General features: G+C 34.8%; 1 protein-coding gene across 1 annotated transcript; it reads right to left on the reverse strand.

Annotated features, from left to right (window-relative positions):
- Positions 1 to 652: 652 nt before the first annotated feature.
- LOC121727956 (doublesex- and mab-3-related transcription factor A2-like) lies at positions 653 to 27,731 on the reverse strand. Its single transcript, XM_042116038.1, has 4 exons — positions 27,633 to 27,731; positions 24,858 to 24,998; positions 24,180 to 24,297; positions 653 to 1,446 (listed from the first exon to the last, which is right to left on the reverse strand). Exons 1-4 carry the CDS (start codon positions 27,729 to 27,731, stop codon positions 713 to 715), a joined length of 1,092 nt encoding a protein of 363 aa, XP_041971972.1. The 3' UTR covers positions 653 to 712.
- Between the last annotated feature and the right edge of the window lie 259 nt (positions 27,732 to 27,990).

The raw sequence follows: 27,990 nt of genomic DNA on the forward strand, positions 1-27,990 counted from the left end.
ACACAAATCATAATTCTTTTACTTTATCATAATTTATACCTGGTAGGTATACGTTTTTATGCTTACCTATCTACAGTTCAAATCATACACAGAAAAAACTTTACTACAGAATTATAATACAACGTTTTCAATACAACACTTATTTAAACATTTTTAATTATTTTAATTTCACAATTTCTCAATCCAAGTAGCTCAAATAAATTTAATATTCTTCCTTTTATCTCATTGGTATATATAAAGAGTTATCATATAATTGGATCAAATTATACGCCGTTTCTACAACGATGATAATATATTTTCATGAACTAGATTTTGGCTTCTGAACTACACGGAATGAAGTAAATTATTTTATAAGATGGAACCTTCGAAGGTATATTAATACAAACGACTTTATAACAGTTGACCGTAGTCCAAAATCTATGTTTCGCCGTCCGCTTGATGTGGAAACCTTTTTGTAGAGTGCGTGTATCAAACGCACGATATGCCGAACGATTAAATTCCGTAATATACGTAAACGTAAATGCATTGAACAATACATTCAATGCTTAGAAACAGTTAAATATTTGAAGAGTATGTACAATTTATTATTATGTAACTGTTCTGTCACTGTCTAGCCAATAGAGTATATTATTATGCACCGAAATAATCTGATTAAACTATACTTTCATTACAGAGTAACAGTCTAAAGCACTGTCCAGTGGTTCGCGTACCCCTAATCGGAGAATCCTTCCGTGTTGGTGTTGTCAGACGTGGGGGAAGTCCCCGGCGACGGCACCTGCAGCTGGCGGCCGTACATCAGCTCCGAGTGCGGCAGAAAGGAGGATAAGTACTCCGGGGGAGGTCTGATCACAGTCGGGAGGTAGCCCGTACCCGTATAAGGCGGGGTAAGGAACCTTCTCGACGGAGAGAACTTGAAGCTCTGGTTGGACAGCGGGGAGAACGCGGACTTGGACTGATAGCTCTGCATGTACGGCGACTCCGGCGTCAGGTTGTACGATGGTTCAGCCCCGTTTACCATCATCTCCATAGCGGCAACCACGTCTCCTTTGCACCTCGCGAGGATCGCTTCGATCTCCTGCCGACTGCGCCTCGGGAATACTTTGATCAGCACATCGACTGGGGACTTCTGGAACGGCGCGGGCTCCTCCATGTTTTCCGGAATGTGGTCCTGTTTCCCGCGCCTGTACTTGTAATTGGAGTTCTCCCACTTTTCCTCGTCCTCCTTTTTCACGGTGTCCTGTCTCTGCTCCTTCATGGAGAGGTTCTCTGGAGTGAGAGAGGGTTCGGAGTGTTCTAGCTCCTCTTCCACGTTCAGGTCGTGGTCGGATGGTGAGCGCGGTGGCGGGGTGGAGAGAGGGGGAGTCTGTGTGGGGGTTTTTGACTCGTGGGAGTTTTCTGGCGGCGATGGACTGGAACAGACTTCCGTCACCCGGGCTCGCTTGTGAACTGTTGACAAAATAAATATTATATGTTAGTACTTGTTACCTATACAACTAAAATATTTTTAAGTATTTTGAACACTAAGGCAAGGCCAAAATTATGGTTTGGTCTTTTGGCTTTTATGTTTGCGTAAGTCACAAGGACATAATACTAAATAACTTTCATCAAGAGCTTATTCATACAATATTAACACTAGAAAGACCGGAATTCTGAACTTCCTAGAAAGACCAAGAGCGGTCAAATGGCCCATCGTATGTTTTAACATTTTTTTGTGTGTCTTACTATTTTGCGTTTGCATTTTATTGATCATGTAATTATTTATAAATGTAACTAAATTAAATTATGGAACAAATAATCAAGAAAATTATTTAAAAAAGCATTTTATATACCTGCTACTGATATAATGACATTAAAATGACTCAACAAGATTTATTGGTTTTATTCCTGTATTTGAGCATAAAACACCGTTTTTTCAGATTTTATATTTTCTCATTTTAGCAATAGAATGGTAAAGTTACTCTTCACGTCTAGAAGCCATGAACATCTTGATGATAATACCCTATTGGAGGACACAAAATATATTTTTTTCGTGTCGTATTTTCGGTCACAATATAAAAATCTTTTATCATTAAAGCTAAAAAAGTACAAAAAATATGACTTAGAAATGAAATATGCTTAAAATTAGCACAATTATAACAATTGTTATTATATTTTCATAGAACCACAATTCGCAACCTTTAGTTTGTTATTTGCTTCGTTTGTGTAGGTAAAACAAAAAATAAAATTAACTCAGCATAAATATTTTATTGAAATTAGAACTACTGGCTGTGTTAGGTCAAGTCAGACAACAATACTCTGAAAATTGACACAGATTTTTGTAGTAACGTTGATAATTTTCAAAAACAGGGTTTCATTAGGCAAAAAACTTTGTGGCGGTACCCACAATTCGCTTGAAATACGTTACAATATCAAAACAGGCAAGACAAAAGGTTTTATTTGTGCACATACTATATTTGTAAATATATTAACATTATTTTTACATATAAAAATGAGAAATTTTAGACCATTTATGTAAATAAAAGTATTTATCCCACTTTTGTTATTATTACACTATTTCAGTCGGGTTTTTTATAAATTTTAAATCAAATTTCAAATACAATAAACAAACAAAACATAATAATAATAAAACATTTGAAAGAAAAATAAAAGTTGCAAGAAAAACCCACTTTCTTTAGAAATTTTATTCAAGCGGTCAATTGACCGCTGCGGTCTTTCTAGGTAGGTTGTAATTTAAAACTTATAATTATTGAGCAATAATTAAAAACACGTTATCACAATTTAAGCAATCGAAAATAATTAAATGTCACAAGAGGAAAACGAATTTCACGCAACGGTAACAAAAATATCGCAAATTAAAAAAGAAAATGCGGTCATTTGACCGCTCCGGTCTTTCTAGTGTTAAGCGGTATTATTATACAGTACAAAACCCGACTTATAGCAAAACCCCTTGCAACGGGCGCCAAAAACAATGTTCATTTACATAAACACTTGAAAATCCTTGAAACATAACGTTCATTTGTCAAACAAAGAAACAACTTTTCCGGCGGCACAATAAAAGTCGCGAACAAAAAGCACACGTATGCTCAGCCAGCTCGTACTACAAATGAATTGACATTATTCTTCTTAAAATACTTTGGGGTGGAATTTTTAAGTCCGCCATACTTTTACACAGAAGGCTGTACTGGCATAAATGTATAATACATTGTACCTTACATACAGTGTTTTTGTTTTAACTTATTAAAGTTCCCCGATATTTCATTAATTGTTTTGCAAACTATTAATAAAATATCGGGAGGAAAATATAAGGAGCATTAAATTGAGGACTAATATTACGTCGTATAAAATTGAGGCAACTTTTACTTCTTAAAAACTGTCTAAACAACAACAATATATGAATACATTTTGAAATATTGATAGGAAAAGTATCTTCTTCATTCGGTAATTGTCCAAGTAAATTGAAGTTAGTTTCTTCTTGTAGGTAATTGCCTAGCTGATATCAAAAACGTAACTGATTCAACGTACCGTGATTATTACTTAAGTAAACAAGCAGATATATCATCGGTCTATCCGTGAATACGACAGTCGACGGCTAGAATGCAGCCGAAACGTGATATAATATAAGATAAGTACGCCACGACAAAATCCGTAAACGAATAAAAGACAAGTAGATATAAAAAAAGACCTGTATACATCCACTTTCTATCGTACGTCATTTCATAGTAATACTCGATGCAAGGTGATGGTGGCACTCGAAGCGCGATTGTGTTCCGTGCAATTAGAATCGCGGCTGTTCCCAGTCGTGTGTACCAATTTAATGGGCGATGTTATTGTTTTTCCGAGGGGAGGCTCGATCGCTCCTTCGGCTAACAATTAGTATGAAGAAACGTTTTGTCGTACTTTATAATGGTGCGTGTTGTGGTGATAATGACATGTTTTTCGTAAAAGCTGTAATGAACGGCAACGGCGCAGCAGTTCATATTTTTATGGCACTCATGGGAGTATTTACATATTTTTGCTATAATACGTCCATATCCAATACATAACCCTATAACAATCTCTTCACGCTTAAACAAAAGAACCGATTTTAATGAATATACGGATTTCCCGCGTGATACGAATTCAGGAAGAAGTCGAAGTAAGTCATCTAGTTTGAAACAAACAACTCTTGTGTCGTATTTTTTTATTACTAGCGCATCTAACATACCTACTACTTATGCTTTGCTTTTAAGCATTTAAACTTTAAAAAAAATGTAAATAAAGTTTATAATTAATAAGCAATGTAAATAAAGTTTAAAATACGTTTTGAGGACACTATATTATTCTCTTTTTAATTATCAAACAAAAACTTTTAAGTGCGGTACTGAAAACTATTTATATCATCACTGAATGGGCCGCGGAATAAAGAAATACAAAAACACAACGAAACGCCCTCGCTCGCATACAAAATAATTAAAATAATACTCCATTATTGTGCCATACAAAACATTATATTCAAAAGAACTGCCCATTTTCAATGTGTGAGCGAGATAGATATACTTATAAAGCTGTTAAAAAGAAGACATCTGTTCATTATGAGGATTCGCTCATTCGATTCGGTTAAGCATTGTATGTGTGTATTTAAATAACATTTAAAAGGGTTGAATGGTGGAGGTTATCTTATTTTAAATATTTGTTCTTGTTTTAAAATATTCAAATGTGCCGGTTCGAGGTTTGTGATTTTCAAAATGATAGAGACTCGTGTTACACGCGTTTTAAACATACGCACTATGCTTCATTCAATTTTAGTTGAACCGTTCACCAACTTGTGTTATGTATTTAGAAATATCTCACAATTGGCAAATTATTATTATTTGTTTTAATTTTTTTTGTACAATTCAAGTTACATTAAGGCTCATGTGGGCATTGGCACTTAATGTAGTCTATTTTATAACCCTCACTAACAAAAAGATCTTTACCTCTATATTATACAGACATTAGATAAGTTGTTTTGACTTTTCAAATGTATCTGGAAAACATTGTGTAACTTGTAATAGTTACACATCTATTGATATATGGCTCGATTTTTATGCATATAATATACTACACAATGAGATCTCAAGCAATTGTATGTAACAATTTAATGCATCAATAATTGCTTGTGAACTCGTTGTGTCATGTGTGGCGGCCTAAACTAATTAGATCTATTTATTAGTAAGGAGGTTGTCATATTATAACTTATTACTTTTTCTACTCTCGACTACTATTATTTAGACATTTACTTTTGTCCAATATCATAAAGTTAATATACCGCTAGGCAATGATGAAAAACTCAAAGCAGATATGTTACTACCGCACGCGTTGTGAAGATTCAAATACGGCCCAATTGGGCCGTCTGTTGTTTAGTCTGCATCGAGCGCAGTCACGAACGTGCCGCGTCTTGTCTTACCTAAATAAATTAAAAATGACTTCGTGCGTGTTTCGAAAATGTACCAATTATAACTCGAAAGTAAACAAAACACATGGAATCTCTTACCACATGTCTTGATTGCAATAAATACCTCGATTATTTACATTTTCAATTCGAACAATCTGGGAAAAATCGAATTTTCGTCATAGCTCAGGCGAAAAAAGAGACAGCGATACGATTCGACGTTTAAAAATAGAACTGTCTCTTTTATGTAAATGGTTTTTCGTATCTTTTGTTTCACTTATCTGTCAAATTTGTCAATGTTTGCATTTTTGAATTTGAAAATTGTTCGGAAGAGATTTAAGCCGGAAAATAGCATAGACGTAACATATCTGTATAGATAAGTAGAACATCATTGCCGCTAGGTATATTAACTTCATGTCCAATACACAAGGAAATACATGAAATACAGTAATATCCGTAAGATCGATATTTATGTACACGGCCGATGGAATATGGAGTACAATGGTGTTTACCGACAATGGCTTGTTGTCGGTAAATCGCGGGACAATGAGACAATAACGGTTGGCCGCGAGCCACGGCTCTGTCCCGGGATTTAGTGCGGCCTGCCGCGGACAGCCAGATACAGCGGCCTCGAACGAGGACACGATACTGAATATTTCATACATATCACACATATACATGGAAGCTGTTATAATAATATTAGGTCTTAGTAGACCTGCTATAGTTAGCATTTATATTATTATTTACTAGGTCTCCTTGCGCTTGTTTTATTACAATATACATTATACTTCTATAGCCTTGTATGAATAATGAAAACTTGAGTAAAAACGAAGCAGGTAAGTAAAAAACCCATTTTTGCATAAATGGAGGCTTCGGAGCCGGAAAAATTTTTTGAAATAAAAAAATGTGGATTTTATGTATAGCCAGATATATTAGCCAGATGATAAAGTAACTCTAAGGTTTTTTTATATAAAATAAGGAGGCAAACGAGCAAACGGGTCACCTGATGGAAAGCAACTATACTGTCGCCCATGGACACTCGCAACATTAGAAGAGCTGCAGGTGCGTTGCCGGCCTATTTGCCTTAAAATAAATTATTTTAATTACAAGAATGAAAATCGATAATTGTTCGTTATAAAATAATATTAGCTATCTGGTTTCCTTACTTACGTCTTTAATTATTGTTTATTAGGTATTCCTGTTGTGTTGTATACAACTGTTTACTATTAAGTCAGTTTTTCGTGATGGGTTAGTCTAGTCGTAGATTTAAACACATATCGGTCTAATTGGGTTTATGATAGTAAATACAACAACTTTCGACAACCGATAATCTGCAATCTACGGCTATCCCTAGCTGCTTATGTAGGGATAGTATAGATAGTAGGTATTTAAGATAGTGCGCCGTCTTTTGATACAGTTTCTGATTAGTTTTTATTAAAAAAGTCCATACTTTTTAATGCTTATGTTACATTAATATTATAGAGTTTTTTTTTAACCATAGGAATAAAACCTACTCCCAAAGTCCACACTATTATTAAAATCAACCCGCTACGATGCGTGAAACCGAACAAAAAACAGTTTAAAATCAAAGCACAGCCGAATAAGTAGTTCATAATGAACACACATGAAAAATCCGATCTGTATGAAAGCCCCTCGGCCGGCCTTTGATGAAAAGTTTAAAAAACAAAAAGAATTAGCCGAACTAAACTGTAAACTGAAATAAAAAGCCTTAATGACGTCATAATAACTGAATCGCCCTCCTGGATGAACGTTAATTAGCCCGACCACTGTAGCAGAGGGTGAAATATGGAAAATATTTTTTAAATGCAACGCTTTTGTTTATTTTTTTATTATAAATATGAGTTTGTCTGCGTTGAACGTTTAATTCAACTGGGCAACATGGCCGCGTTTTATTGATTACTTTTTTATTTTAAATATTATTAGCCTGCTGACTAAATTAATTATAAAGTTTGAAAATTAAACTTCATACATTGAGATTTGATATGCACAAGTTCAGTGACGTGATGAACGACCGAACTTATGCACTTTTCAACCCTACCAATGTATCTTTCTCCAGACGTCATCTCCGGAAAACGAGGGGAAAGAAAAGTCCCATTGAGCCGGTAACCATCCTTCAATTATATTAATACGAATGATTTATAAAGCTATTTGTCAATATTAGAGCGGGATACGCGAATTAATAAAACACCCGCGTCTCCATTGACGTAACCCCTAATGCCTGCCCCTTGCCCATTCTCAAGTGATTAGCGATACAGACAATGCCACCCCGCTTCTGCCGTGCCAATTGTTCGCGACACCTATTATTTACTACCTCATCCGACGATTGCAATCCGACTGTAAACTCTCCAGCGTAGAGCTCAAATTCGGCTACCTCGAAACTTTCGTAGAGCAACTTTGAATCGGCGGGTGGTAACAATAAAACCGATTGTTGGGTACCTCTATTATGAAGTTCAGTCGCTGGAAAGTTAATCTAATTGTCGGGGGTTAAAGTTTAAATTGCAATTTACTCGAAAGACTTCGCTGCACATTCGATTGAGGAATTACTATTCTATTGCATTGCGATCGTGCCGTGCAGGGTTGGTGAACTATTCATTGTTTTATTAATTTAAAATTAATCTTTGCAACTTGCATATTTTATAAAACTTTCGCTTAGATACATTCTTACTGGACATGTAGAGTACGTAGGTATGAACACAAGTAAATAATATAAGTTGAACAATGACCAGTGACTATCAAACCATGTTAAACCTGTCACTATATCCTCTTGTTACAATATTTCGAAAGAATCATATACTGTACATAGGTAAAAATCTCTAAGCTCCAAAAACTGTGTCGTACTTATAAAAAACTCCTGCTTAGTAACAAATAATGTAAAATTATAAATTAAAATATTTAAATAAAAAGTAAAAAGTGTCAACCCTAAAGTGATCCTGGTAATGAAATTACCGACAGTATTAATATGAACCCGCGCCGCCCGCCGCCGCCGTCGGCCGCCGCGCGACACACGGATATTACTACTTTGCATGTAAATGCACTACTTGGGAAGTGGGAACTTTATTAAAAATTTATAAATAAACTGTCTACAAATAAAGGGTGGTTGAAAACTAGAATTTATAGCAATTGTTAAACTTCATCTTTTGTTGTTACATTTTATTTTGTATTTTGATTTTTTTATAACTTAAGTAGCGTAAATAACCAAATTTTTTATGTCATATGCGTTTATTTATACTGTTGTATGTTGACCAGTAAAAGTATAACAAATTCTTTATAAGCACACATAAAAATAATAATATTGTGTTTGATTTACATCCTAAAATTTTGTCAAATTAAGCAATAAAAGTAATTATTAATTTTTAAAACCATCATAAGCCAACCTGTTCAAAGTTTATTACATCTTGATTAAAATAGAAAGGATGAGCTGTATGTAAATCAATTAGATGTGATCCTGTTAAGAGATCAGTTACTATCTCCCTGTTGTTAAAAGTTATTCTTTCGGGGGCCTGACGCACCCACCGTTGTGTTGCGAAGGGTTACTTTAATTTTGTTTACTTTGATGTTGATATTGGGTTTGACGGGCAAACACGGATGAATAAATGATAGCAGTTTTTTAGCGTATCACTTTTAAAGTATGTTACACGTTATTTCTTAAAAATATCAAAAACTTTAAAATTATTAATTTTTTAATCATTTTTATTATTATTAAATTAGCTTCCTTTTTGTCTAAAAGAATTAATCTACACGAATATTATAAATGCGAAAAAATATGCCTATTACCTCTTCGCGCTGGGGCCGATAAAACGATTTTCATAAAAATTTAAGTATGAGACACTTTAAGTGTCGAAAAAGGATATAGAATACATTTTGTTTCGGAAAAATGTACACGGCTCTTCGAGATAATTCAATTTCTGCACAAAGAGGTTGTAGGTGTCGTCTAGTAACATTATATTTCGTGAAAGTTGTTTTTTTTTTATGAAATAAGGGGGCAAACGAGCAAACGGGTCACCTGAATAAATGGAAAGCAACTACCGGCGCCCATAGACACTCGCAACATCAGAAGAGCTGCAGGTGCGTTGCCGGCCTTTTAAGAGGGAATACGCTCTCTTCTTGAAGGTTTGCAGGTCGTATAGGTCCGGGAATTCTGCTGGTGACAGTTCGTTTCAGAGTTTATGTGTTATGAATAAAACAAAAATATGTAGTGTAAATATGTACAAGCATACTAAAATAAGATAGGATTTCGTGACTAAATCTTTCTTTTCAAATAAAACTGGCTGGTTAAAAACTGATTATTGAAAGCCGAGTTCCCCGCTCGCAAGTTAAACGTCTTCTGGTTGTTACAAAGCGGGTAACCGGACACCGTTTAATCAAATCAGATGAAAAAAAAAAACAACGACGTGTTCGGAAAATTTAATAAAAACTCAACAACTTTCCCGAGGAACCTATTGCGTTACTGACAGTGTTTCCCAATGTTTGTGCTCATTTCTTTTTCTTAAAAAAATATTGTACTTGATTTTTGAGAAAATTGAAATATTATATATTGAAGCTTTGTTTTAAAATTGATGTTTGGGTAGTAGGTTCCGTTAAACCTAAATATGAAACCTGTTTACTAATGCAAACATAGCGATGAGAGCAATGAGATAATATTTTCACAAACGAACAAAAAACTTAGTATTATTGTCCTTTATTAAAGGAATTCATAATAATAAGAAATGTACTAATCATTTTTTCACAAAATAATTTGTCGTATAAATAAGTATTTATTTATTTTTTTGTATTCATTATACAATTTATTATGTAAGTATAGTACCTAAAGGTATACCTACAAGGTACATTTTCTGTACACGGTAGGTATTCTGTTATTTTTAATATAAAAAATATGTGACCTCGCGTTTTCCGTAATGAATTATTTTCACAAATTTTTTTTTCTAAAGTAACCATCCAAAGTATTTTTAATATCATGATAAAAAAATACATGTTGAGATCCACCGGCACTGTTACAAGGGATAAATCAATTCAGAATATTGCGTGTATCACTTTCACTCGAGAAAGAAAAATACAGATACTCATCACTCAACGAGTTTTCTCCACGAAGACCTTCAAATACTTTTGTTTACATTAAAAATTTCGAATCCTTGCGAGCTGGAAAAATGATTCTAAGAAAACTATTAACGAATTTTTCTAGTTATTAGGGTATTTTATGAATTTTGATCGATATTTTTTCAAAAGTTACATAGAACCATAATAATTAATCATTGCAAGCATATTAGAGACCGTTTATTACTTAATTAAGAGCAAAGGGACCGAGACGAGTATAACTAAAGACTTTTGGAAATTACTTATGTACTATCAGAGAAATTGATTCCTAGGCCTAGGATGGGGGACCTACGTAATTTGGTCGCGTTACGTCAATCATCACAATTATGAATTGACATGATCCGACCAAATGACGTTGGTCTGTCAACTGCCTAAAAATCAATTTCCTCGATGGTAAATTCACGAGTATTTTACTTTAGCGGTTTTTACACTTCATTTACATACTTAACACTACTTATTTTTATAGTAGGCGAGTAGGAAGTTTTCTTTAATATGAGCGCCACGGTCGTCTTTAAGCAAGCGTCTTTTATCAACAATATTACGTCTAAAGTACCATTATAAAGAAAGTATTAATATTCTAATAACCCGGCATTTCATTGTCATTACTGCCTGATATTAGGCGTAGGAGTAAAGTTACTGACCAGTGACCACCACAGTACTAATTGTGTCGTGGACAGGTACATCAATAATTTGCCTACACAGTGCGATGATCAAACTGCACAAAGGGCACCTAGATAGTTCCAGAAGTCAATTCCACGTCGACATATCAAACACACTGCGGGCCCCTCGGCATCTGTCGATTACTCGACCATTAACCTTATCCCCAAATTGGAGTTCCACTGAAGAGCCCTCCGCACAAATAGACAGACGACGCCGCAAACGAAATCGAACCTTAATACCTCCCGCGAAAAACCAATTTCCACCCGCGCTGCACGCAAAAAGAACACCGATGATGCCAGGAATTTAAATCTTAAGGTGCAAGATTTAGGATTGCAATTGCAAAGGTGACCGCGCGAAGATGTTAGATGTAATTCTTAGCCATTTTAACGGGGATCGCCATCGAGTGGCACTCGTTACGGAAAAGGTTTCAATAATCGTTGGTCAGTATAATAGGTGATTTTTCTTTTTATACAAAAGTACGACTTGTTCTGAGGGCTCATTATTTGAAGTTGTCGATGTTAGTAATTCAATGCCGGTGGATCATGGAAGCGCTTTTGTAGCTATTTCGAGTAGCAATTATTTTTTATTACACGTTTTATTAAAAGTCCTTAACGTACAGGTAGGGAGAATACGTTGAAACATGTTTTAGAAGATGTAACTCGGACAAAAAATTGTTATCAAAAGATTCGTAGCAAGGTGCTACGAAGTACGAAGCAATATTTATTTTTGATAGTGAATTATTAAAAAATATTGAAGTTATCAACGTATTAAAACGATTAAAGTGAGAACACCAGTCAGAGTGAGATTTTTATTTGTTGCTGTTTTGTACATTTACATAATTCACTAAAATTTACCAAAGTTCGTAGCACGCTGCTACGAAACCGATGTAGTCCTACTATTTTTATGTAAATGTTACAACAATATAATAGAAATTTAGACGTGAGAGAGCCATACTTCGGTACGAATGGGCTGGCTCGACCGGAAAAATACCACGTTCTCACAGAAAATCGGCGTGAAACAGTGCTTGCGCTGTGTTTCACCGAGTGAGTGAGTTTACCGGAGGCCCAATCTCCTTCCCTACCCTACCCTATTCCCTTTCCTTCTCATCCCTACCCTCCCCTATTACCCTATTCCCTCTTAAAAGGCAACGCACCTGCAGCTCTTCTGATACTGCGAGTATCCATGGGCGACGGAAGTTGCTTTCCATCAGATGACCCGTTTGCTCGTTTGCCCCCTTATTTCATAAAAAAAACAATGAGAAACTAAATTAGAAATCGTCGTGTTTGGTCTACATATTACTCGGCAATACGAGTAAGAGTCTTTAGAAACACAAACACCAACTACTTTACTGCTTGCTCATCTCACTCTAGCACGATTTAGCAATTAGTTCTAAGCACATTTTAAAGTTTTTAATTATTAAATGACCATGAAAGGTGCATATTAATTTCCACACATCCTCTTTTAATATAAAATCGACAACCTTAATTTGGTAATATCAAAATGTTATCAATATAATAAAATTAAATTAAGAAATTAAAAAAAAAACCCCGCCAAACAACTTTAAAAAGTAATGAAATAATATATTTTACTGACTTTAAGTTTAAATAATTCCTAAGTGTAAAGTGATATTTTAGTCCATAATTGTTGTCACGGTGTGTCGGGGGACCGCCAACAGTGTATTTTGCATTTTGTATCGCCAAGTCACTGATTGTCTCGATTCGGTTCGCTGTGAACTGACCCTTAAATTATAATGTTATGTGAATGCAAACATCTAAATTAGCGGTCCCCCGACACACCTTGACAACAATAATTATGGACTAAAATATCACTTTACACTTAGAAATTATTTAAACTTAAAGTCAGTAAAATATATTATTTCATTACTTTTTAAAGTTGTTTGGCGGGGGTTTTTTTAAATTTCTTAATTTAATTTTATTTCATGCTTTTTAAACTTGTGTTGGTTATAGTGCAGAATAATTCCTATCAACAGGATCATATTATACCCCAATGAATACCATCTACGAATGTCTTTTTGGATGAGGCCGTCAATATGAGTCCAAACATGAAACCTCCACTCTGGGTTCATATGGAGCTCGGCTCCTATAGAATCCAGGTGATGCTGCAGCAGCAGCATGCAAAAATTTATTGGTTATCTACGTCTTACTAGTTGTCGCAATTCAAATGAGCCCAAACACGAAACCGTTGCTCTAAGTTGGTGAGGAGTTGGATATCCTATTGATTACCGGGTGATGCTGCAGCACCAGGTCAACTTTCCATTAATGTGTAAATATTCATAAATATCACGAACTAGAATGCAATAAAGCCCACTAAACGACTGCAAGTTGCTAATCGGCCCTTCACGAACTAGATGAATCGCGACTTTTCAGCACGGAGCAAGCTGATGATTATGAACTATAGCTAAGAACACTCTCAATGAAGTCAGCTTTCAAACAAAAAAAACTGCATCAAAATCGGTCCACCCGTTTGGATGCTATGATGCCACAGACAGACAGACAGACAGACAGACAGACCGACAGACAGACACGTCAAACTTATAACACCCCTCTTTTTTGTCGGGGGTTAAAAATACATAGATAAATAGTACAAAAACATTCGAAAAGTTCATAAAATCCTTTATATTTGATCACCATATTTCTGTAGCATACAAATTGTGCTACAGAAATAAATGAAATATTTCAGGAACGAAAACACTTCACGTCCTTACAGACATAAAAAGTTGGATCGGACCGAAATAAACTGTACGTTTAAAATATCGCTTTACAAACGAAAACGTTTTACCAACCCTTCGCTTCATAAATTAAAGCGGGCATAGAAATTTATACAATGAAAATTGAGGTTGCATCCCGGACTGACCTCGAGTGGACTTGAGAGGGAGATATGTTTGTTGTGGGAGGAAGCGGGACGGAAGATGCCACTTAAGATGGTATCTGAATGATGAGACATGAGGTATGTCATATGATAAAGGAGGTTGGGAAGGAAAATGTAGAAAACCGAAACTGTTGAAAAATGGTGAATTAAGCTGACTTCTAAACGCTTTCAATGCTGAAACTATTTAGATTGATGTGGACATAATGTAAGTATCAGGAAAGGATAATATAGAATAGTTTTAATCACGGAAAATGTGTGACTCCTACGCAATAAACGAATAATATACTGAGCAAATCATAAGTGATTTGCTCAGTATATAGTATATTGCTCTCTAAGGAGAGCAGATTAACAAAGTCCATACAATATGTTACGTGACAAAATATTGTTTAACTGTAAATTCTGTAGGTGGAATATTTTATTAGTAACGTGACGTAACCTTATATCTATAAGGTGATAAACATTAGATATATTCTTCACAACTTAGATTATAAGTTCCAGTGATTTTTAGATAATAGATAAAGATTTTGGTCTTGTCAGTACAAGACCAAAATAACTTCATAAGAAAATTAATTTTAAAATACTTCCGATATTTCTAGTTGACTAACAAACTTTTTCGTTTTCGTCAATAAGCATAGACGTAATTACAAGTTGTCACTGCGAGTGGAGGTCAGAGGGTCAGAGGGAGCGAGCCCTCGCCCCACTCATTAGCGAACAACATTGCGTCATATTATATCGATATTTAATATTAATTAATATTAAACTTATAGTACGGGAGCCCTAGAATATTTTTTTTTATTACTATCAAGCTAATTTTTCGTGAGTAGCTTCATGTTTATAAGACGAACAAATCTTGAAAGGTAGCTAATAGAAATAGAAAGGATTTAATACTTTGACTTGATGGTCCTAAAATATGGATTGTTCTATTTGTAGGACAACGTTCGCGCTATCGAAGTTTTATAAATTACTCTAGGTAATATAAAGATGACAGCTGAAAACGAATATATATATCTCCTTTTCTCCAATCTCCACATTTTCCATTTAAACACAATATAATTAAATTGTTAAAATCTGTAACTAGACAACGCATTACGTAGCTAATGTACTAAATCCGGGCCATAATTACCTACGAATTTATAGATTCTTATTAATCCATACTAATATTATAAATGCGAAAGTGTGTCTGTCTGTCTGTTTGTCTGTCTGTCTGTTTGTCTGTCTGTCTGTTACCTCTTCATGCTCAAACCGCTGAACCGATTTTGCTGAAATTTGGCATGGAGATTGAGTCCTGGGAAAGGGCATAGGATAGTTTTTATCCCGGAAAAATGTACGGTTCCCGCGCGATAAACTAATTTTGGCGCAACAGAGTTGCGGGCGTCATCTAGTTTAAATATAAGTAAAGGTGCTACAGTGATATTTAAACATGCATGCATAATGGTTGTAAATCAGTTATGGCAACTAACGCATATAATAATAATTCATATATTATACTTAAGTCAAATTTTAAGTTAAAATGACCTCGTTTGCTCGTTTGGTAAATGTAAATCCTTTTTTCTTGACTATAAGGCAACGCTGACCAACAAAGATCGGAAAAGAACGGCAAAATCAGTAAGCGCAGCGGTACGAAAGTTAACGTTTTCCGCCCGGAGCGGAGGTGAGAAATAGTACTATCAGAGAAGTTGATTCCTATGCAAATCGGGGACCTAAGTAGTTTAGTTGCGTTACGTCAAACCCAGCTGACAGATCACAATTAACATTGAATTGACATATTCGACCAAATAACGTTGGTCTGTCAATTGCATAGGAATCAACTTCCTCGATGGTACATTACGCACCTAGGGCAGTAAATAAGAAAGCCTCAGATCACATGTCACCTCGGCTTCGCCTCTGCCAACAACTACATGTGATCATTTCTTTTTTTCCCGCCCTAGGTGCGTAATGTACTATTTCTCACCTCCGCTCCGGGCGGAAAACGTTAACTTTAGTCCCGCTGCGCTTACTAATTTTGCCGTTTTCCGCCTCCGTCGAGGAGAAAAATAGTATACGCACCATTGGGAAGTAAATAAGAAAGCCTTAGATCACATGTTTGTTTACCTCTTATTTTCCTGCCCTAGGTGTGCTATGTACTATTTTGTACTATTGTACTATTTTACCAGGGGCCAGCCAGCCAATGTTACAGATTTAATTTGTGTCTAAAAATAATTTTATAAGTAAGAAATTCATTCATACTTTAAACAATTTTGAAATAGCCATTAAAACTCCAGAACCGTAAAGGAGTTAGCAATTAAGTTAAGGATCATAATACGTTTGATAGTTGCACGTATAAGGGGATAAAAGAAATGAACTGTCATATAACGTAATGCGAATGCCTTCGTGGGGTCATACTGTAGCCGCAATAACCGCGCCCAAGAATGTGCGCAAGTCACAGGAGGTGGCGGACTTGCTGACTCAGCCTTGTAATGACATGACAAGTTTATATTATGAAAATATTTATTAGAAGACATTTTATTCTCATTTATATAAAGATGGTTTTAATTCGAAATCAAAAATGATTGCACTTTACTCGTATGTCACACTATGTATAAAGGTAAAGCGTAAATTAAAGGCCTATAACATAATGATACTGAGACAAATATGCCGCCTATCCACGTTACAACAAGTTATTACACACGTGTGATGTCAATTGTGCTTGCAAGCAGCATTACATTAGTGGAAATCGTGGTAATTAATCATTAATCTTGGCCGCATTATACTTAATACCCAAGCTACATTCAGTAAGTACTGAACATGTAAAGAGAAACTAAAACACAAAGTACATTTAAAACGTTTATTACAGACTTACTACGACGAAAAATTTCTTCTACAAAAAACGCCATGGTGAACTTATCGCGACAAAAATATTATTATCTCTTTAAGAAATAATAAATCCAAATGTATACATTAAAGTCTATAAAAATTCTGTAATACCAAATAACATAATAAAAAGAAAATTAAATTACAATAAAATATCTTATGACTTGGCGCTCGGCGCTCGGCAAGCGCGCGTTGGATTCCTTCGCCAATATATATCTTTTTATTGCTGCCTTTATGTCCTCGACACAGCTTAATATAGTGTTTCAATATTGTGTTCTCTCTATATTACATTCCATCTTTTATGTATAGGGGAATCTGAGTGGAAGTGTACATAGGTAGGTAAGCTCTTTCTTTACAATAGTTGTTTTAATAAACGTTTTTGTCTTAGTAAAATGTTGTGTGTGGTATTGAAATTGTTGAGGTTAAACTAAATTTAGATTTAATGTAATTTATTGTTATTTGAATTAGAACATCATGTTCCCGGGGTGGACACATAAAAATTGAGTCTTATCAAATATCTTTAGCTTGGCAAAATATAGTCTGGCGCGGTGACAGCTGGAAGTGATGGAACTAAAAGTATTTATCGCAACATTACAGTATTGGTCAAAACTAGTAAATTTTGTGTCAAAAGTGCATTCAAGCGTAGCCAATAATAAAAGAAGAAAAGCTCCCTCATTTGAAAACGCACCCTTTTTTGCCAAACATCAGAAGTAAAGCAGAAAAAAACGATACAAAGTAAACCAAAAGACGAATTCCGATGACCGACGGTAACCCACAAGGCTTATTAAAAATTATAGGCTTTTAAAAATCTGTAAGGTTAACTACTACAACCCCAAAATGTGGCTACGTCCAGTTTTAGCTGGTTTATTTTACTTTTTTTTTTTCATATAATGGCACTTCGGCTATAACCATGGCCAGTGTCGAGTATAATATTATGGCGGGAAAAAAATATTCTTTAATACAATTTTTTATATATTATCGTCAGGTCAGTCAGGTCTAAAGTCTAGTCAAAGTCTAAGTATAAAGTCAATACAGTCAAGAAGTCAAGTCGGTCGATTCAGTAAAGTGGTAGGACGCTTTACTGAAACTTTTGATAGAATTTTGGAGGGAACACAAAAGAGCACGTTTCTGGTTATTACATCACTCTCCCACACTTGTGCACGATAACGAATATTTAATGGTTAATATCCTACCAATATTACACATTAAAAACCCAGATAACACAATTTTAGGAAAATAATATAAAAACACAACATCACTCTTTCACATTCTCCCAAAAACGCTTATTTTACTTTGGTACAATTTACATTCAATTCTCATAACTTTTTTTAAAATTTTATAACTTTAAAATAGTTATGGTTAAGTGTCTACACACTAGGCCGAAATGTCAAACTCATACAAAATACGGACAGAACGCGAGGGAATAGTGTGTCATCGGTAATTTAAAAAAAAATACATTGCGGGCGTAACTTCGAAATGTGTTCGGAATAGTGTGTTTAGACACTAAGGCTCAAGAACAATATCATTGTTCTATTTATTTTCACTTTGCATTCGCTTACTATTTTACATGCAAACAACCATTTATTTCTAGATTTCTTAGACTAGCTGCTACTAGCATGTACGATGTTCTCATATCGATCCCACCCTAATAAGAATGCCTATATCAGGTTATTATTTTCATTATCCTGCTACAAACGATATGTTTTTATTACTAACGCATGCATATAGGCCGTTAAATAAAAGAAACGAGGAAGATTTGTTGGTGATGAAGGCGTATGAGATAGTTATTGCTATTTATTCTGTTGTGTGATAATATAAAAATTTTACGACGTACCGAAATGAACTTTAATATCACATATTAGTGGAATCGTTAGACAAAACGAGATTTATTAATACGGGATAACTCATAAATAATAATACATGTAACTGAACACGAAAATAAGTAATTTATAAGTTACTAGATGGCGCCCGCAACTCCGTTGCGCCAAAATTAGTTTATCACGCAGAGACCGTACATTCTTCCGAGATAAAAACTATCCTATGTTCTTTCTCGGGACTCAAAATATTTCAAATCAAATCACATTATTTATTTTGCATAATTTATGTGTGTAGGATATAGGTAATAGATCATTTCCATGTTAAATTTCAGCAAAATCGGTTCAGCAGTTTCATCGTAAAGAGGTCAGACAGACAGACATACAATTTTTTAGTTTATAATATTAACTATAGATGGCTACAATCTGATACGTCCAATTTTAGCCGGTTAAACTAGGTGTAAATATTTACACTTGGTTATTTATTTATTGATACACAAAAATGAATGTACAGTTAACAAATAACAGTGTTAAAAAGCCCATACTGGGCTTGTGCTAACACGGCCTCACGGGATATAATATAATATTAAGTATGGTTGAAATAAAAAAATCAATATAGGCCGCGGTAATTCACTTGCGAATCTTCCATTTTGCGAGCATCCACAGTTATCGCTTTCGTACAGGAGATCTGTTTGCATGTGCTGCCTATTTTTTTACAAAAATTTTATAGCTAAACTGTATATTTAAATAATTTCTCAGATATTATATATATTATTATTAATGCCGATGGTGTCGCACTGCTGGGCAAAGGCATCCCCTCTTTCCTTCCACATGTCTTTATCCTTTGCTGTATTTTGCCACTCTTTATCAACAGCGTCATCGCGCCACTTTTTCCTGGGTCTGCCCCTGTTTCGCCAACGTTCGGTAGCCACTCCGTAACTAGATGTGGCTGCCCAGCTCCACTTAAACTAGCCGCTTTTCTGCCCACGTCCATTATTTTCATTTTGGAGCGCATAGTAGTGTTTCGGATATGATCCGTCCTTTTGGCACCTATAAAGCTGCGCTCCATAGCTCTTTGAAAAACTCCGAGCCGGGACTTTTGTAGATCGTTCAAAGACCAAGACTGAGCACCGTAAGTTAGGATGGGCAGGATGCACATTGCACATGTCGACTACAAGTTTACGTTTTAGGCAAAATGGAAGGTCCCCTTTCATAAGTTCTTTCATCGACCAAAAGCTTTTCCACGTCTTCTCAATTCTTTGGTCTACTTCCTCTTGTGCTGTCCATTATGAAAAGATGTTAATAGGCCTAACGCAATTTCATCGCTTTTTCGCTTTCATTTGGTTTGGATTCTCAGGAAAATGTAGTTATTGTAAACCTTGTCTCTTTTTGGAAGTCGTTTAAAAATATTTATTTAGCCTAACTAACAGTATACCTGCACATTATATAAGCTTTGGTCTACGAATAATAAAAACTATAGTTTGTGCGTTTTAAGATGATATGGGTGACAGTTTTCATATTCCTTGCTACGGGTCTTTTTACAAGAAAACAAAAAAAAATCAAAATGTAATAAATTATATTCCATCTACAAAAACAAATGTTTCCTATAATTGTAAATGAATAAAAATAAAAAGTTGCTAAATGCTTATTAATATAAAATTATAAATATTAACTGTGAAATAGGAGTATAAAATTATTGTTACGAAAACATTTGAAAAATATCAGATGCATGAAACGAAACTTATGTCAATAGAGATTGACTCTGTTGAATCGAAATAAAATCGATAAAAAAGGGCGGCCATCTTAAATCGCGGGCACCATTGAAATATCAGTACGAAATCGATAATTTCGATTGCAATTCCTTCACGAAGTGATTCGATATTTTTAAATTAATCGATATAATTTTTGTTAGGTAACTTGCCTACTATTGTCAATTATAATGTGTCACGCATATCATCATAAAACGCACAAACTAGGAAGAATAAATTTGTCAAAAAATCTGTCCACGAGTCTACAAAATGTGACCCAAATACATGCATACTTTATGCATGTATTCGGTACACAATTTTGTGTAAATATAGAAGTGACAATAATTATAGTCAACAGCTTTATTTCATTTTGAGTGTTAGTTTTGCGTTCCTATTACCATATTTTAGTGTGCGAAAAGGAACCAAATTCAAAATGATTGAAGCATGGGAGTTACGTTTCCTAAGTTTATATATGGTTTATATTATTCGTAGGTTTTGGTCAAAATTTTAAGTCAAAAACTTTGACACTAACGAGTGTTTTGTTCCCCTACTAATTAATTTAGTAGCAAGTACCAAAACGCACCTCACTAAGCACAAAGTAAGCGCGACATTTCGCTGTAATGGTACAAAAATCAACCCCAAGTCGACATAAAGCGCGAATAAACCAATTCAAAGGCTCCGTAAATAGTCACTTAGCAGGTGTTCATCTAGCCTAGGTATTAATATGTATGAGCTGAGTGCTACGTTTCCAGACTCAAGTGTAAGAAACGTTTTATACTGTTTCTAAAAGGAATTTGAGAACGGAGTAGGGTTGTCAACTTTTTTATGTTCTGAATATTTTGAATAAATGCTTTTTGCTGACATAATATTAGTATTTTATCTGACATACCCATTATCCATACTAACATTATAAATGCGAACGTGTCTCTGTCTGTCTGTTACCTCTTCACGCCCAAGCTGCTGAACTGATTTTGTTAAAATTGGGTATGGAGATACATTGAGTCTCGGGAAAGGTAATAGCAGACTTTTTATTTTGCAAAAAATTTGCAGCTCCGTTGCGGTCGTCATGTACTTTTTAATAAATGTTTTTTTTCTGTTGTATAGTGACATTTATGAAACTAATAACCTGATAAGAAATCACTCAAATTGGCTGGTTAATAAAAGAAAGGCTTTAAGCCTACCAGAATACTAATTTGGTTTCCACTTACTCTAAATATTATATTATAATTTTTAATTTCATAAAGCATTGACCTAACACAATAACCTGATAAGAAATTACTAAAATTGGCTGGTGAACAATGGCGACGCTTTAAGCCGACTATAATACTAATGGTTTTCACTTACAAAAAATATTATATAATTTTTTTATTACAAATATCTCAATAACAGTAACAGCTTTACTTCAGTAACTTATCGAGTCCAAAAATTCAAAAAATCTCATTTGCTTTAAGATTAGTAGTAAGTACTGCTTTAGATATCGACTATTTCTTGTACATACAAACGCTTTCACGTTTTTATGTTAAAGTGACAACCCTGGTACATTTAGTTAATTGCGCAAACTCTTTATACAAATGTTTATAATTTGCGACTTAGTACATCAAAAGCTTCGACTGCTTTCACTGCATTTGGAATCTAATGTGTATATGAGTAAGATTAAAAATGTTTTGAAAACGCGCACCCAGACTAAGTACTACTAAATACTGAGTAAATTCTTTGAAATATACGTGTGTTGGCTTTTTGTTTTGTGTAATTTTAATTCAAAGTAAATCGTTAGTATGTTTAAGTCAACAATGGGTTTTCTATTAGTTTTGAATTTAAGTAAACTGTTTGAATAAGAGAACTGTTGATGTTAGTAAGATTTTTGTTTTATCCTTTTTAATTATTAATGCACACTGACTGTAATTTCCATTAGTGTCTAGATTGTTGCCGCAAATTCTTTAGCGCAGATATTTCACATTTATTGTACAGAAACATGCTTTTACACTCTTGGGACTCGAAGTACTTTCCTACCAAATCCTACTTCCTACTATCCCACTAATATTATAAAGGCGAAAGTTTGTTTGGATATATGGATGTATGGACGTTTACTGCTTAACGGATTTTAATTAAACTTTACAATAATATAGCTTCTACATCAGAATAACACATAGGCAACAATTTTAACCGACTTTCAAAATGGGGGAGGCGTTATGTTCGTTTTCTTATGTTCAACGATTACTCCGCCGTTTGTTAACGGATTTTCAAAATTTTTCTTTATTATCCCAATTTGGTATTATATTCACAAAAGTAGTGATCTGATGAAGGATCCATAAGTAATTGAGGGAAGTCCTCAAAATTTATAGGGAAACATGTGGTGACTTCGGTTTCGTGAGAAGTATTTTAAGCATATGCTACTAACAAGTAAGATTTTGCACCGAGGTATACCTGGTATACCGTGGTTCGGAAGGTGCTGAGAGAACTCCTGATTCTTTATAGGTACAAGTATGGGAGTTTCGGTGTTGTTTTAAGAACGGAAAGCATATATGCTACTACGCAAATTACATTTATCATCAATATCATCATCATCATCACTACCATAATATACCATGTTATTGGTACTTTTCATAGTCTTTTAGATCGAGACTCGAGTTTGTCAAGCGATAATTAAAAAAATCTAAACCTACCTAATATTATAAACCTGAAGAGTATGTCTGCTTGAACACGTTAATCTCAGGAACTACAGGTCCGATTTAAAAACTTATTTCAGTGTTAGATAGTTCATTTATCGAGTAAGACTATAGGCTAAGACTAATACGACCGAAGGAACTCAGGAAAATGTAGGAAAAACGGGGGAAATACTAGAAATTACGAACTACTGGAGCCATTTTTATGGCAATATTTGGCACAGATATAGAGTAGACCAAGTGAAGGGAGTAGGGACATAAGCTATTTTGTATGGGAAACTGTACGGTGTCCGTAAAATTCCTAATTTACGCGGGCAAATCCGCGCGGGACATCTAGTTTTACCATAATCGGTTCAGCAGCTTGACCGTTAAGAGACAAAGAGATATCCATACGAAGAATTGACTACATTGTATTTAATAATTTTGCTACGTAGTGCTACGAGTTACGACATCCACACATCTTGCATAGCAACTAAATATTTTTATTAAATTTTAGAGCAAAAGAAAACCAATGATTTACTTCATGTAAATATCACAAACCGTTTGAGTTTAAAATTTTAATTATTTTTTTAATCTGTTAAGACTTACAATCGATCAAATCGTTTGCGGTAACTACGACTTCAACGGTTTGTAGTAGCGTTAATCCTCATTAAAATACACTTAATTTTAAGTACAAGCACGATATTTCTTAATACATCGCGGTTGTAAGCTTGATACGTAAAAATAAAATAAATATTTGTTATTGCTACGGAATTCGTAGCGCTCTACGAATTTCGTAGCACTTTTTACGGCAGCAATATAGTAACAAAATAACGGTTTACTATATTATACTGTCTACTTACTAGTTACGACATCCGCCGTTGGTACCTATGTTGGTAGTTTGGTACCATATAGAGGACTACTGCGTCTTTTTTATAGCTTTATTAAAACTGAATGGCGGATACCGTCATCATTTTAAGCACTTTTATATCCACTTAAAAAGTATATGTTAAGTATTTTTTGTTGTGTGTTCAAGTTTTTTTTGTTGACTCACCAGGTTCGTCTTCTGTGATCTCTGGGAAGTGCGGCGCGGCGGATGGCTGGCCGGCGTACAGCAGGTTCAACTCCCGCGCCTCGTTCTCTTCTTGTGCTTGCTGTCGTCGCAACGCTACCTGTTTTAAATATATAAAATTTAGTCGTGTGGAAGTAATTTAAAAATATTATTTCAGTATTTGTGTCAATTACTAAGAAAGACAATGTTGAATAAAGTTTGCGTGAGTACATTTGGAGTCCAAATGTACTCACGCAAACTTCACTAGTCGTAAAGGTCTCATCAAAAGCAGTTCGCGGGCGGATCGGTTACACGGCGATAATACAGCGGTAATACGGCGATCACTGGATCATAGGCGGTGTGGCAGCGGCGAACACGCGGCGAATTCGCAGCTGATTTGCGCCGCTCACTATATGTATGGGCGCCGTCAACCGTTCCGCAAAAACCGCTAGCGTGATAAGGTCCTCAACGAATACCACCAAAAAAACTGTTTTTCTTTAGATTATTTAGATTAGGTGTCACCAGTCAAATTAGAATGGAGATCCAATTATGGCGCCCTCTTAATATTTTTTACCACCAAGGCGCCCTCTGCAGAGCCATGGCACCTTGATTGACTGCTCTTCGCCTTATAGTAGGGCCGGTCCTGTTAATTTTGTCTTCTCCATAATGTAAAGGGCCTACCTGTGCGGCCATGACGCGCTGTCTCTCAGCGATGAGCGTGCACTTGGCGCACACGCAGTCCCGCCACCGGCAGTATCGCTTGTGGCCCTTCAGCGCCGACACCACGCCGTGGTTACGACACCGAGCGCATTTCGGCGTTCGCTGGGAATTATGATTTCATTTGAGCAAAATTTGCCTAAAATTAGGAATATAAGCAGATTTTAATTAGTAGGCTTTCAGATGAAAGCGGATTACTTTATTATAGCAATTCATCCATACAAATGTATTATAAATGTGAAAGTGTGTCTGTCTGTAACCTCTTCACGCCCTAAACGCTGCATCGATTTTGCTGAAAAGTATAATGATATGTTGAGACCCGGGAAAGGACATAGAATACTTTTTATTGCGGAAAATGTACGGTTCCCGTGCGGTAAATTAATTTTGGCGCAACGGAGTTACCGGCGTCAAACGTCTGCTCAACAACCGTCAAATGAATGATAAGTAAGTGTCTTAAGGTTAATTCAGACCGCAACGCGACGCGTAGATGCATTTCTAAATTTATATGGATTTGACAGATTCGCAAAACATTTCACGCAATTAAAATCTATCAAATCTATACAAATTTATGCCGCGGCGCACCTCGCCTTGTCGCGTTGCAGTCCCTTTGACCCTTACGAGTTATACCAGACAAAATATTTTTGATGAAACCCTATACCGTATTTTGTTAACCGTAAGTTGAAAGATAAAAATAATAATGCATACATGTATAATATATAGAGCTCCTATTACAAAATGCAAAGACTTTTCCAGAACACAAGAATTTCGTAGTAAATTCGTCGTGGTCAACCTGAATCGATTTAACGTGATATCAGTGTGCAAACTGTCGTTTAAAATGTTTTATTTACCTAATTAACTTAAACTTACGTAACGCACAGATAGTTACGAATGTAGTTTTATAGTTCCTTAAAGATAGAACGCAACGCTATTCCATCGACCCCCTTAAAATATTCCATTATATTGACAAAAAAGAACGTTGAAAGAAACTTGATAATTACATTATAGTTAACATTGCAAAAAAGTATAAAAACTTTTTATACAGTTTTATTATTAATACTAACAATGAACATAATATTTATAGTATCGGTATAGGGTGTTATTATACTGCAACACTTGAGAAGGAAGTGATACGTAACACTTGTATTATAATGCTAATTAATTTAATATTAAACCCTATACTTATGATAGGAAGAATTGGCACATTGTTACGGTCCACCATGATATACAAACACAAGGTATGAAATGAAATTGTGAACCCCTACTTCCTTATAGGAGTGTACAATTACAAAGTATTTATTGCAGAATGCTCTATACGGCAACTTTCCAACAATAAGGGTGAAGCCAAACGAGCGTAATTTGTGAGTGGTGAGACTCAGAATTTCGGCTGGCAGAAATTCAGTTTCATACACAAGTCCTGTTTGATACACACGAGCTTAATTTGTGAGTCATGATTTGTATTAGAAGATAATTTACGCGGCCGAAATTCCATCTAACGGCTGCAATCAATAAGATTAATTAGCATTAATTGCAAGTTGCAACACTAGCAGGCGCATTCAATGACATTAGTTATTGCTTTAATATTAATTTCATTAAGAATTTGACATAAACTTTAACTTTTTTAGTTAAATAAGCAATGCTCTGAGTGACACCTTTGCAACACTAACGGCCGCACTTATAGGGATTAATGATGAATGAACTTTAATTTATAAAATATTTTCGCATCAACTCCATACAATCATATTTATGTTATCAAACTCTTCATTAAATTTAAGTTAAATACCTAGTTATTGAATGTCTCTACGGCCGTAATATTTGCCGCCGGCACATAAACCATTTTGCAACTTGAAAATATAATATTTTATGATAATTTATTTATGATACATATTTATATTATTGGAGATAAAATTGTTTAATATGTTTTTCTTTTTTAAAAGTTCATAACATTTTTAAGACGTAGGTATAGTATAGGTAACATGAAACATCACACAAAAATTACAATTTTTTTTATTTTGAAGCTATTATCGGTTACCTTAATACCTAAAACCTATTTTAAATTCGTAACAATTGAATTTAAATGTAATGCTCAATATACATTATTATTAAGTATATCGTCTTCTTTTGATAATTTTCATTGATTAGTGATTACTGATTTGTATAATTTGTATCATAACTTTACCGCCGCGCCGTACTTAGAGACAGATAATGTATGAGGCTTATGTAAAAATTTTGAATTAAATACATTTAAGTAATTAATGTTCCACTCTGAGTGCGGCAGTTAGTGACATAAAATCCTCTAATTGGATAGAAAAAACTTTGGTTAGATTACGTACAATCATTTAAAACGTTGGTTTGATTATGTACAATCATTTAAAAGCTTTGAAAGTTTTGTCATTTTAGATGAAACCCAACTAAAATAATAAAACTTAAAACGTTTTGATTGCATCAAAACAACGTTCTAGTATTAATATACCTACTTACAGCACTAGCATAATATATTTCTTTAAATTAAAACAGTGAAATTATCTCCTCTCCTATATTTTTTATGTTTAAGAATTTTAAATCTTTCATTTCTTTTTTTCAATATTTCTACTTTATGGCTTTTTTAATCTCAACCATTTTATTTTCTATTAAACATTTTATTTTCATATTAAAAAGGCGCAGTCGGTAGGATACTTTAACTTTTTATTTTTACAGAAAGGTGTTACAATTTTTAAGACATCAATAATTTCACTTGGTTACCTGATATCTCTCTGAAGCACGAAGGAAGAAGGGAGGTAGAGCTGCCAAGACGGGATGCTGCACCAGCTGTGAGACGTCAACACCGTTCGGAAGCGACATTTTACGAATTGTCCAATTCAAGAAACCCACGAACTATCACAAACTAAAACTTCATTATTACAAAAACACTTAAACCAGTTTACAGTATTTTTTTATTCTCTCGAAGATAAAATTCAATCCCGATCCCGAAAAAACGTCACCCGACGTTCGGTCAAACGCAACAGTCAGGGCGACGACTCGTTCCGCGTTTAGTTTCAACACTGTTGCTTCAATTTTGGCAGAATGCTGACAGTTGCCGGGGTCCGTGCGAAGGAGAGGG

The sequence above is a fragment of the Aricia agestis genome, chromosome 6, assembly GCF_905147365.1.
Source record: "Aricia agestis chromosome 6, ilAriAges1.1, whole genome shotgun sequence".
Classification (NCBI taxonomy): Eukaryota; Metazoa; Arthropoda; class Insecta; order Lepidoptera; family Lycaenidae; genus Aricia; species Aricia agestis.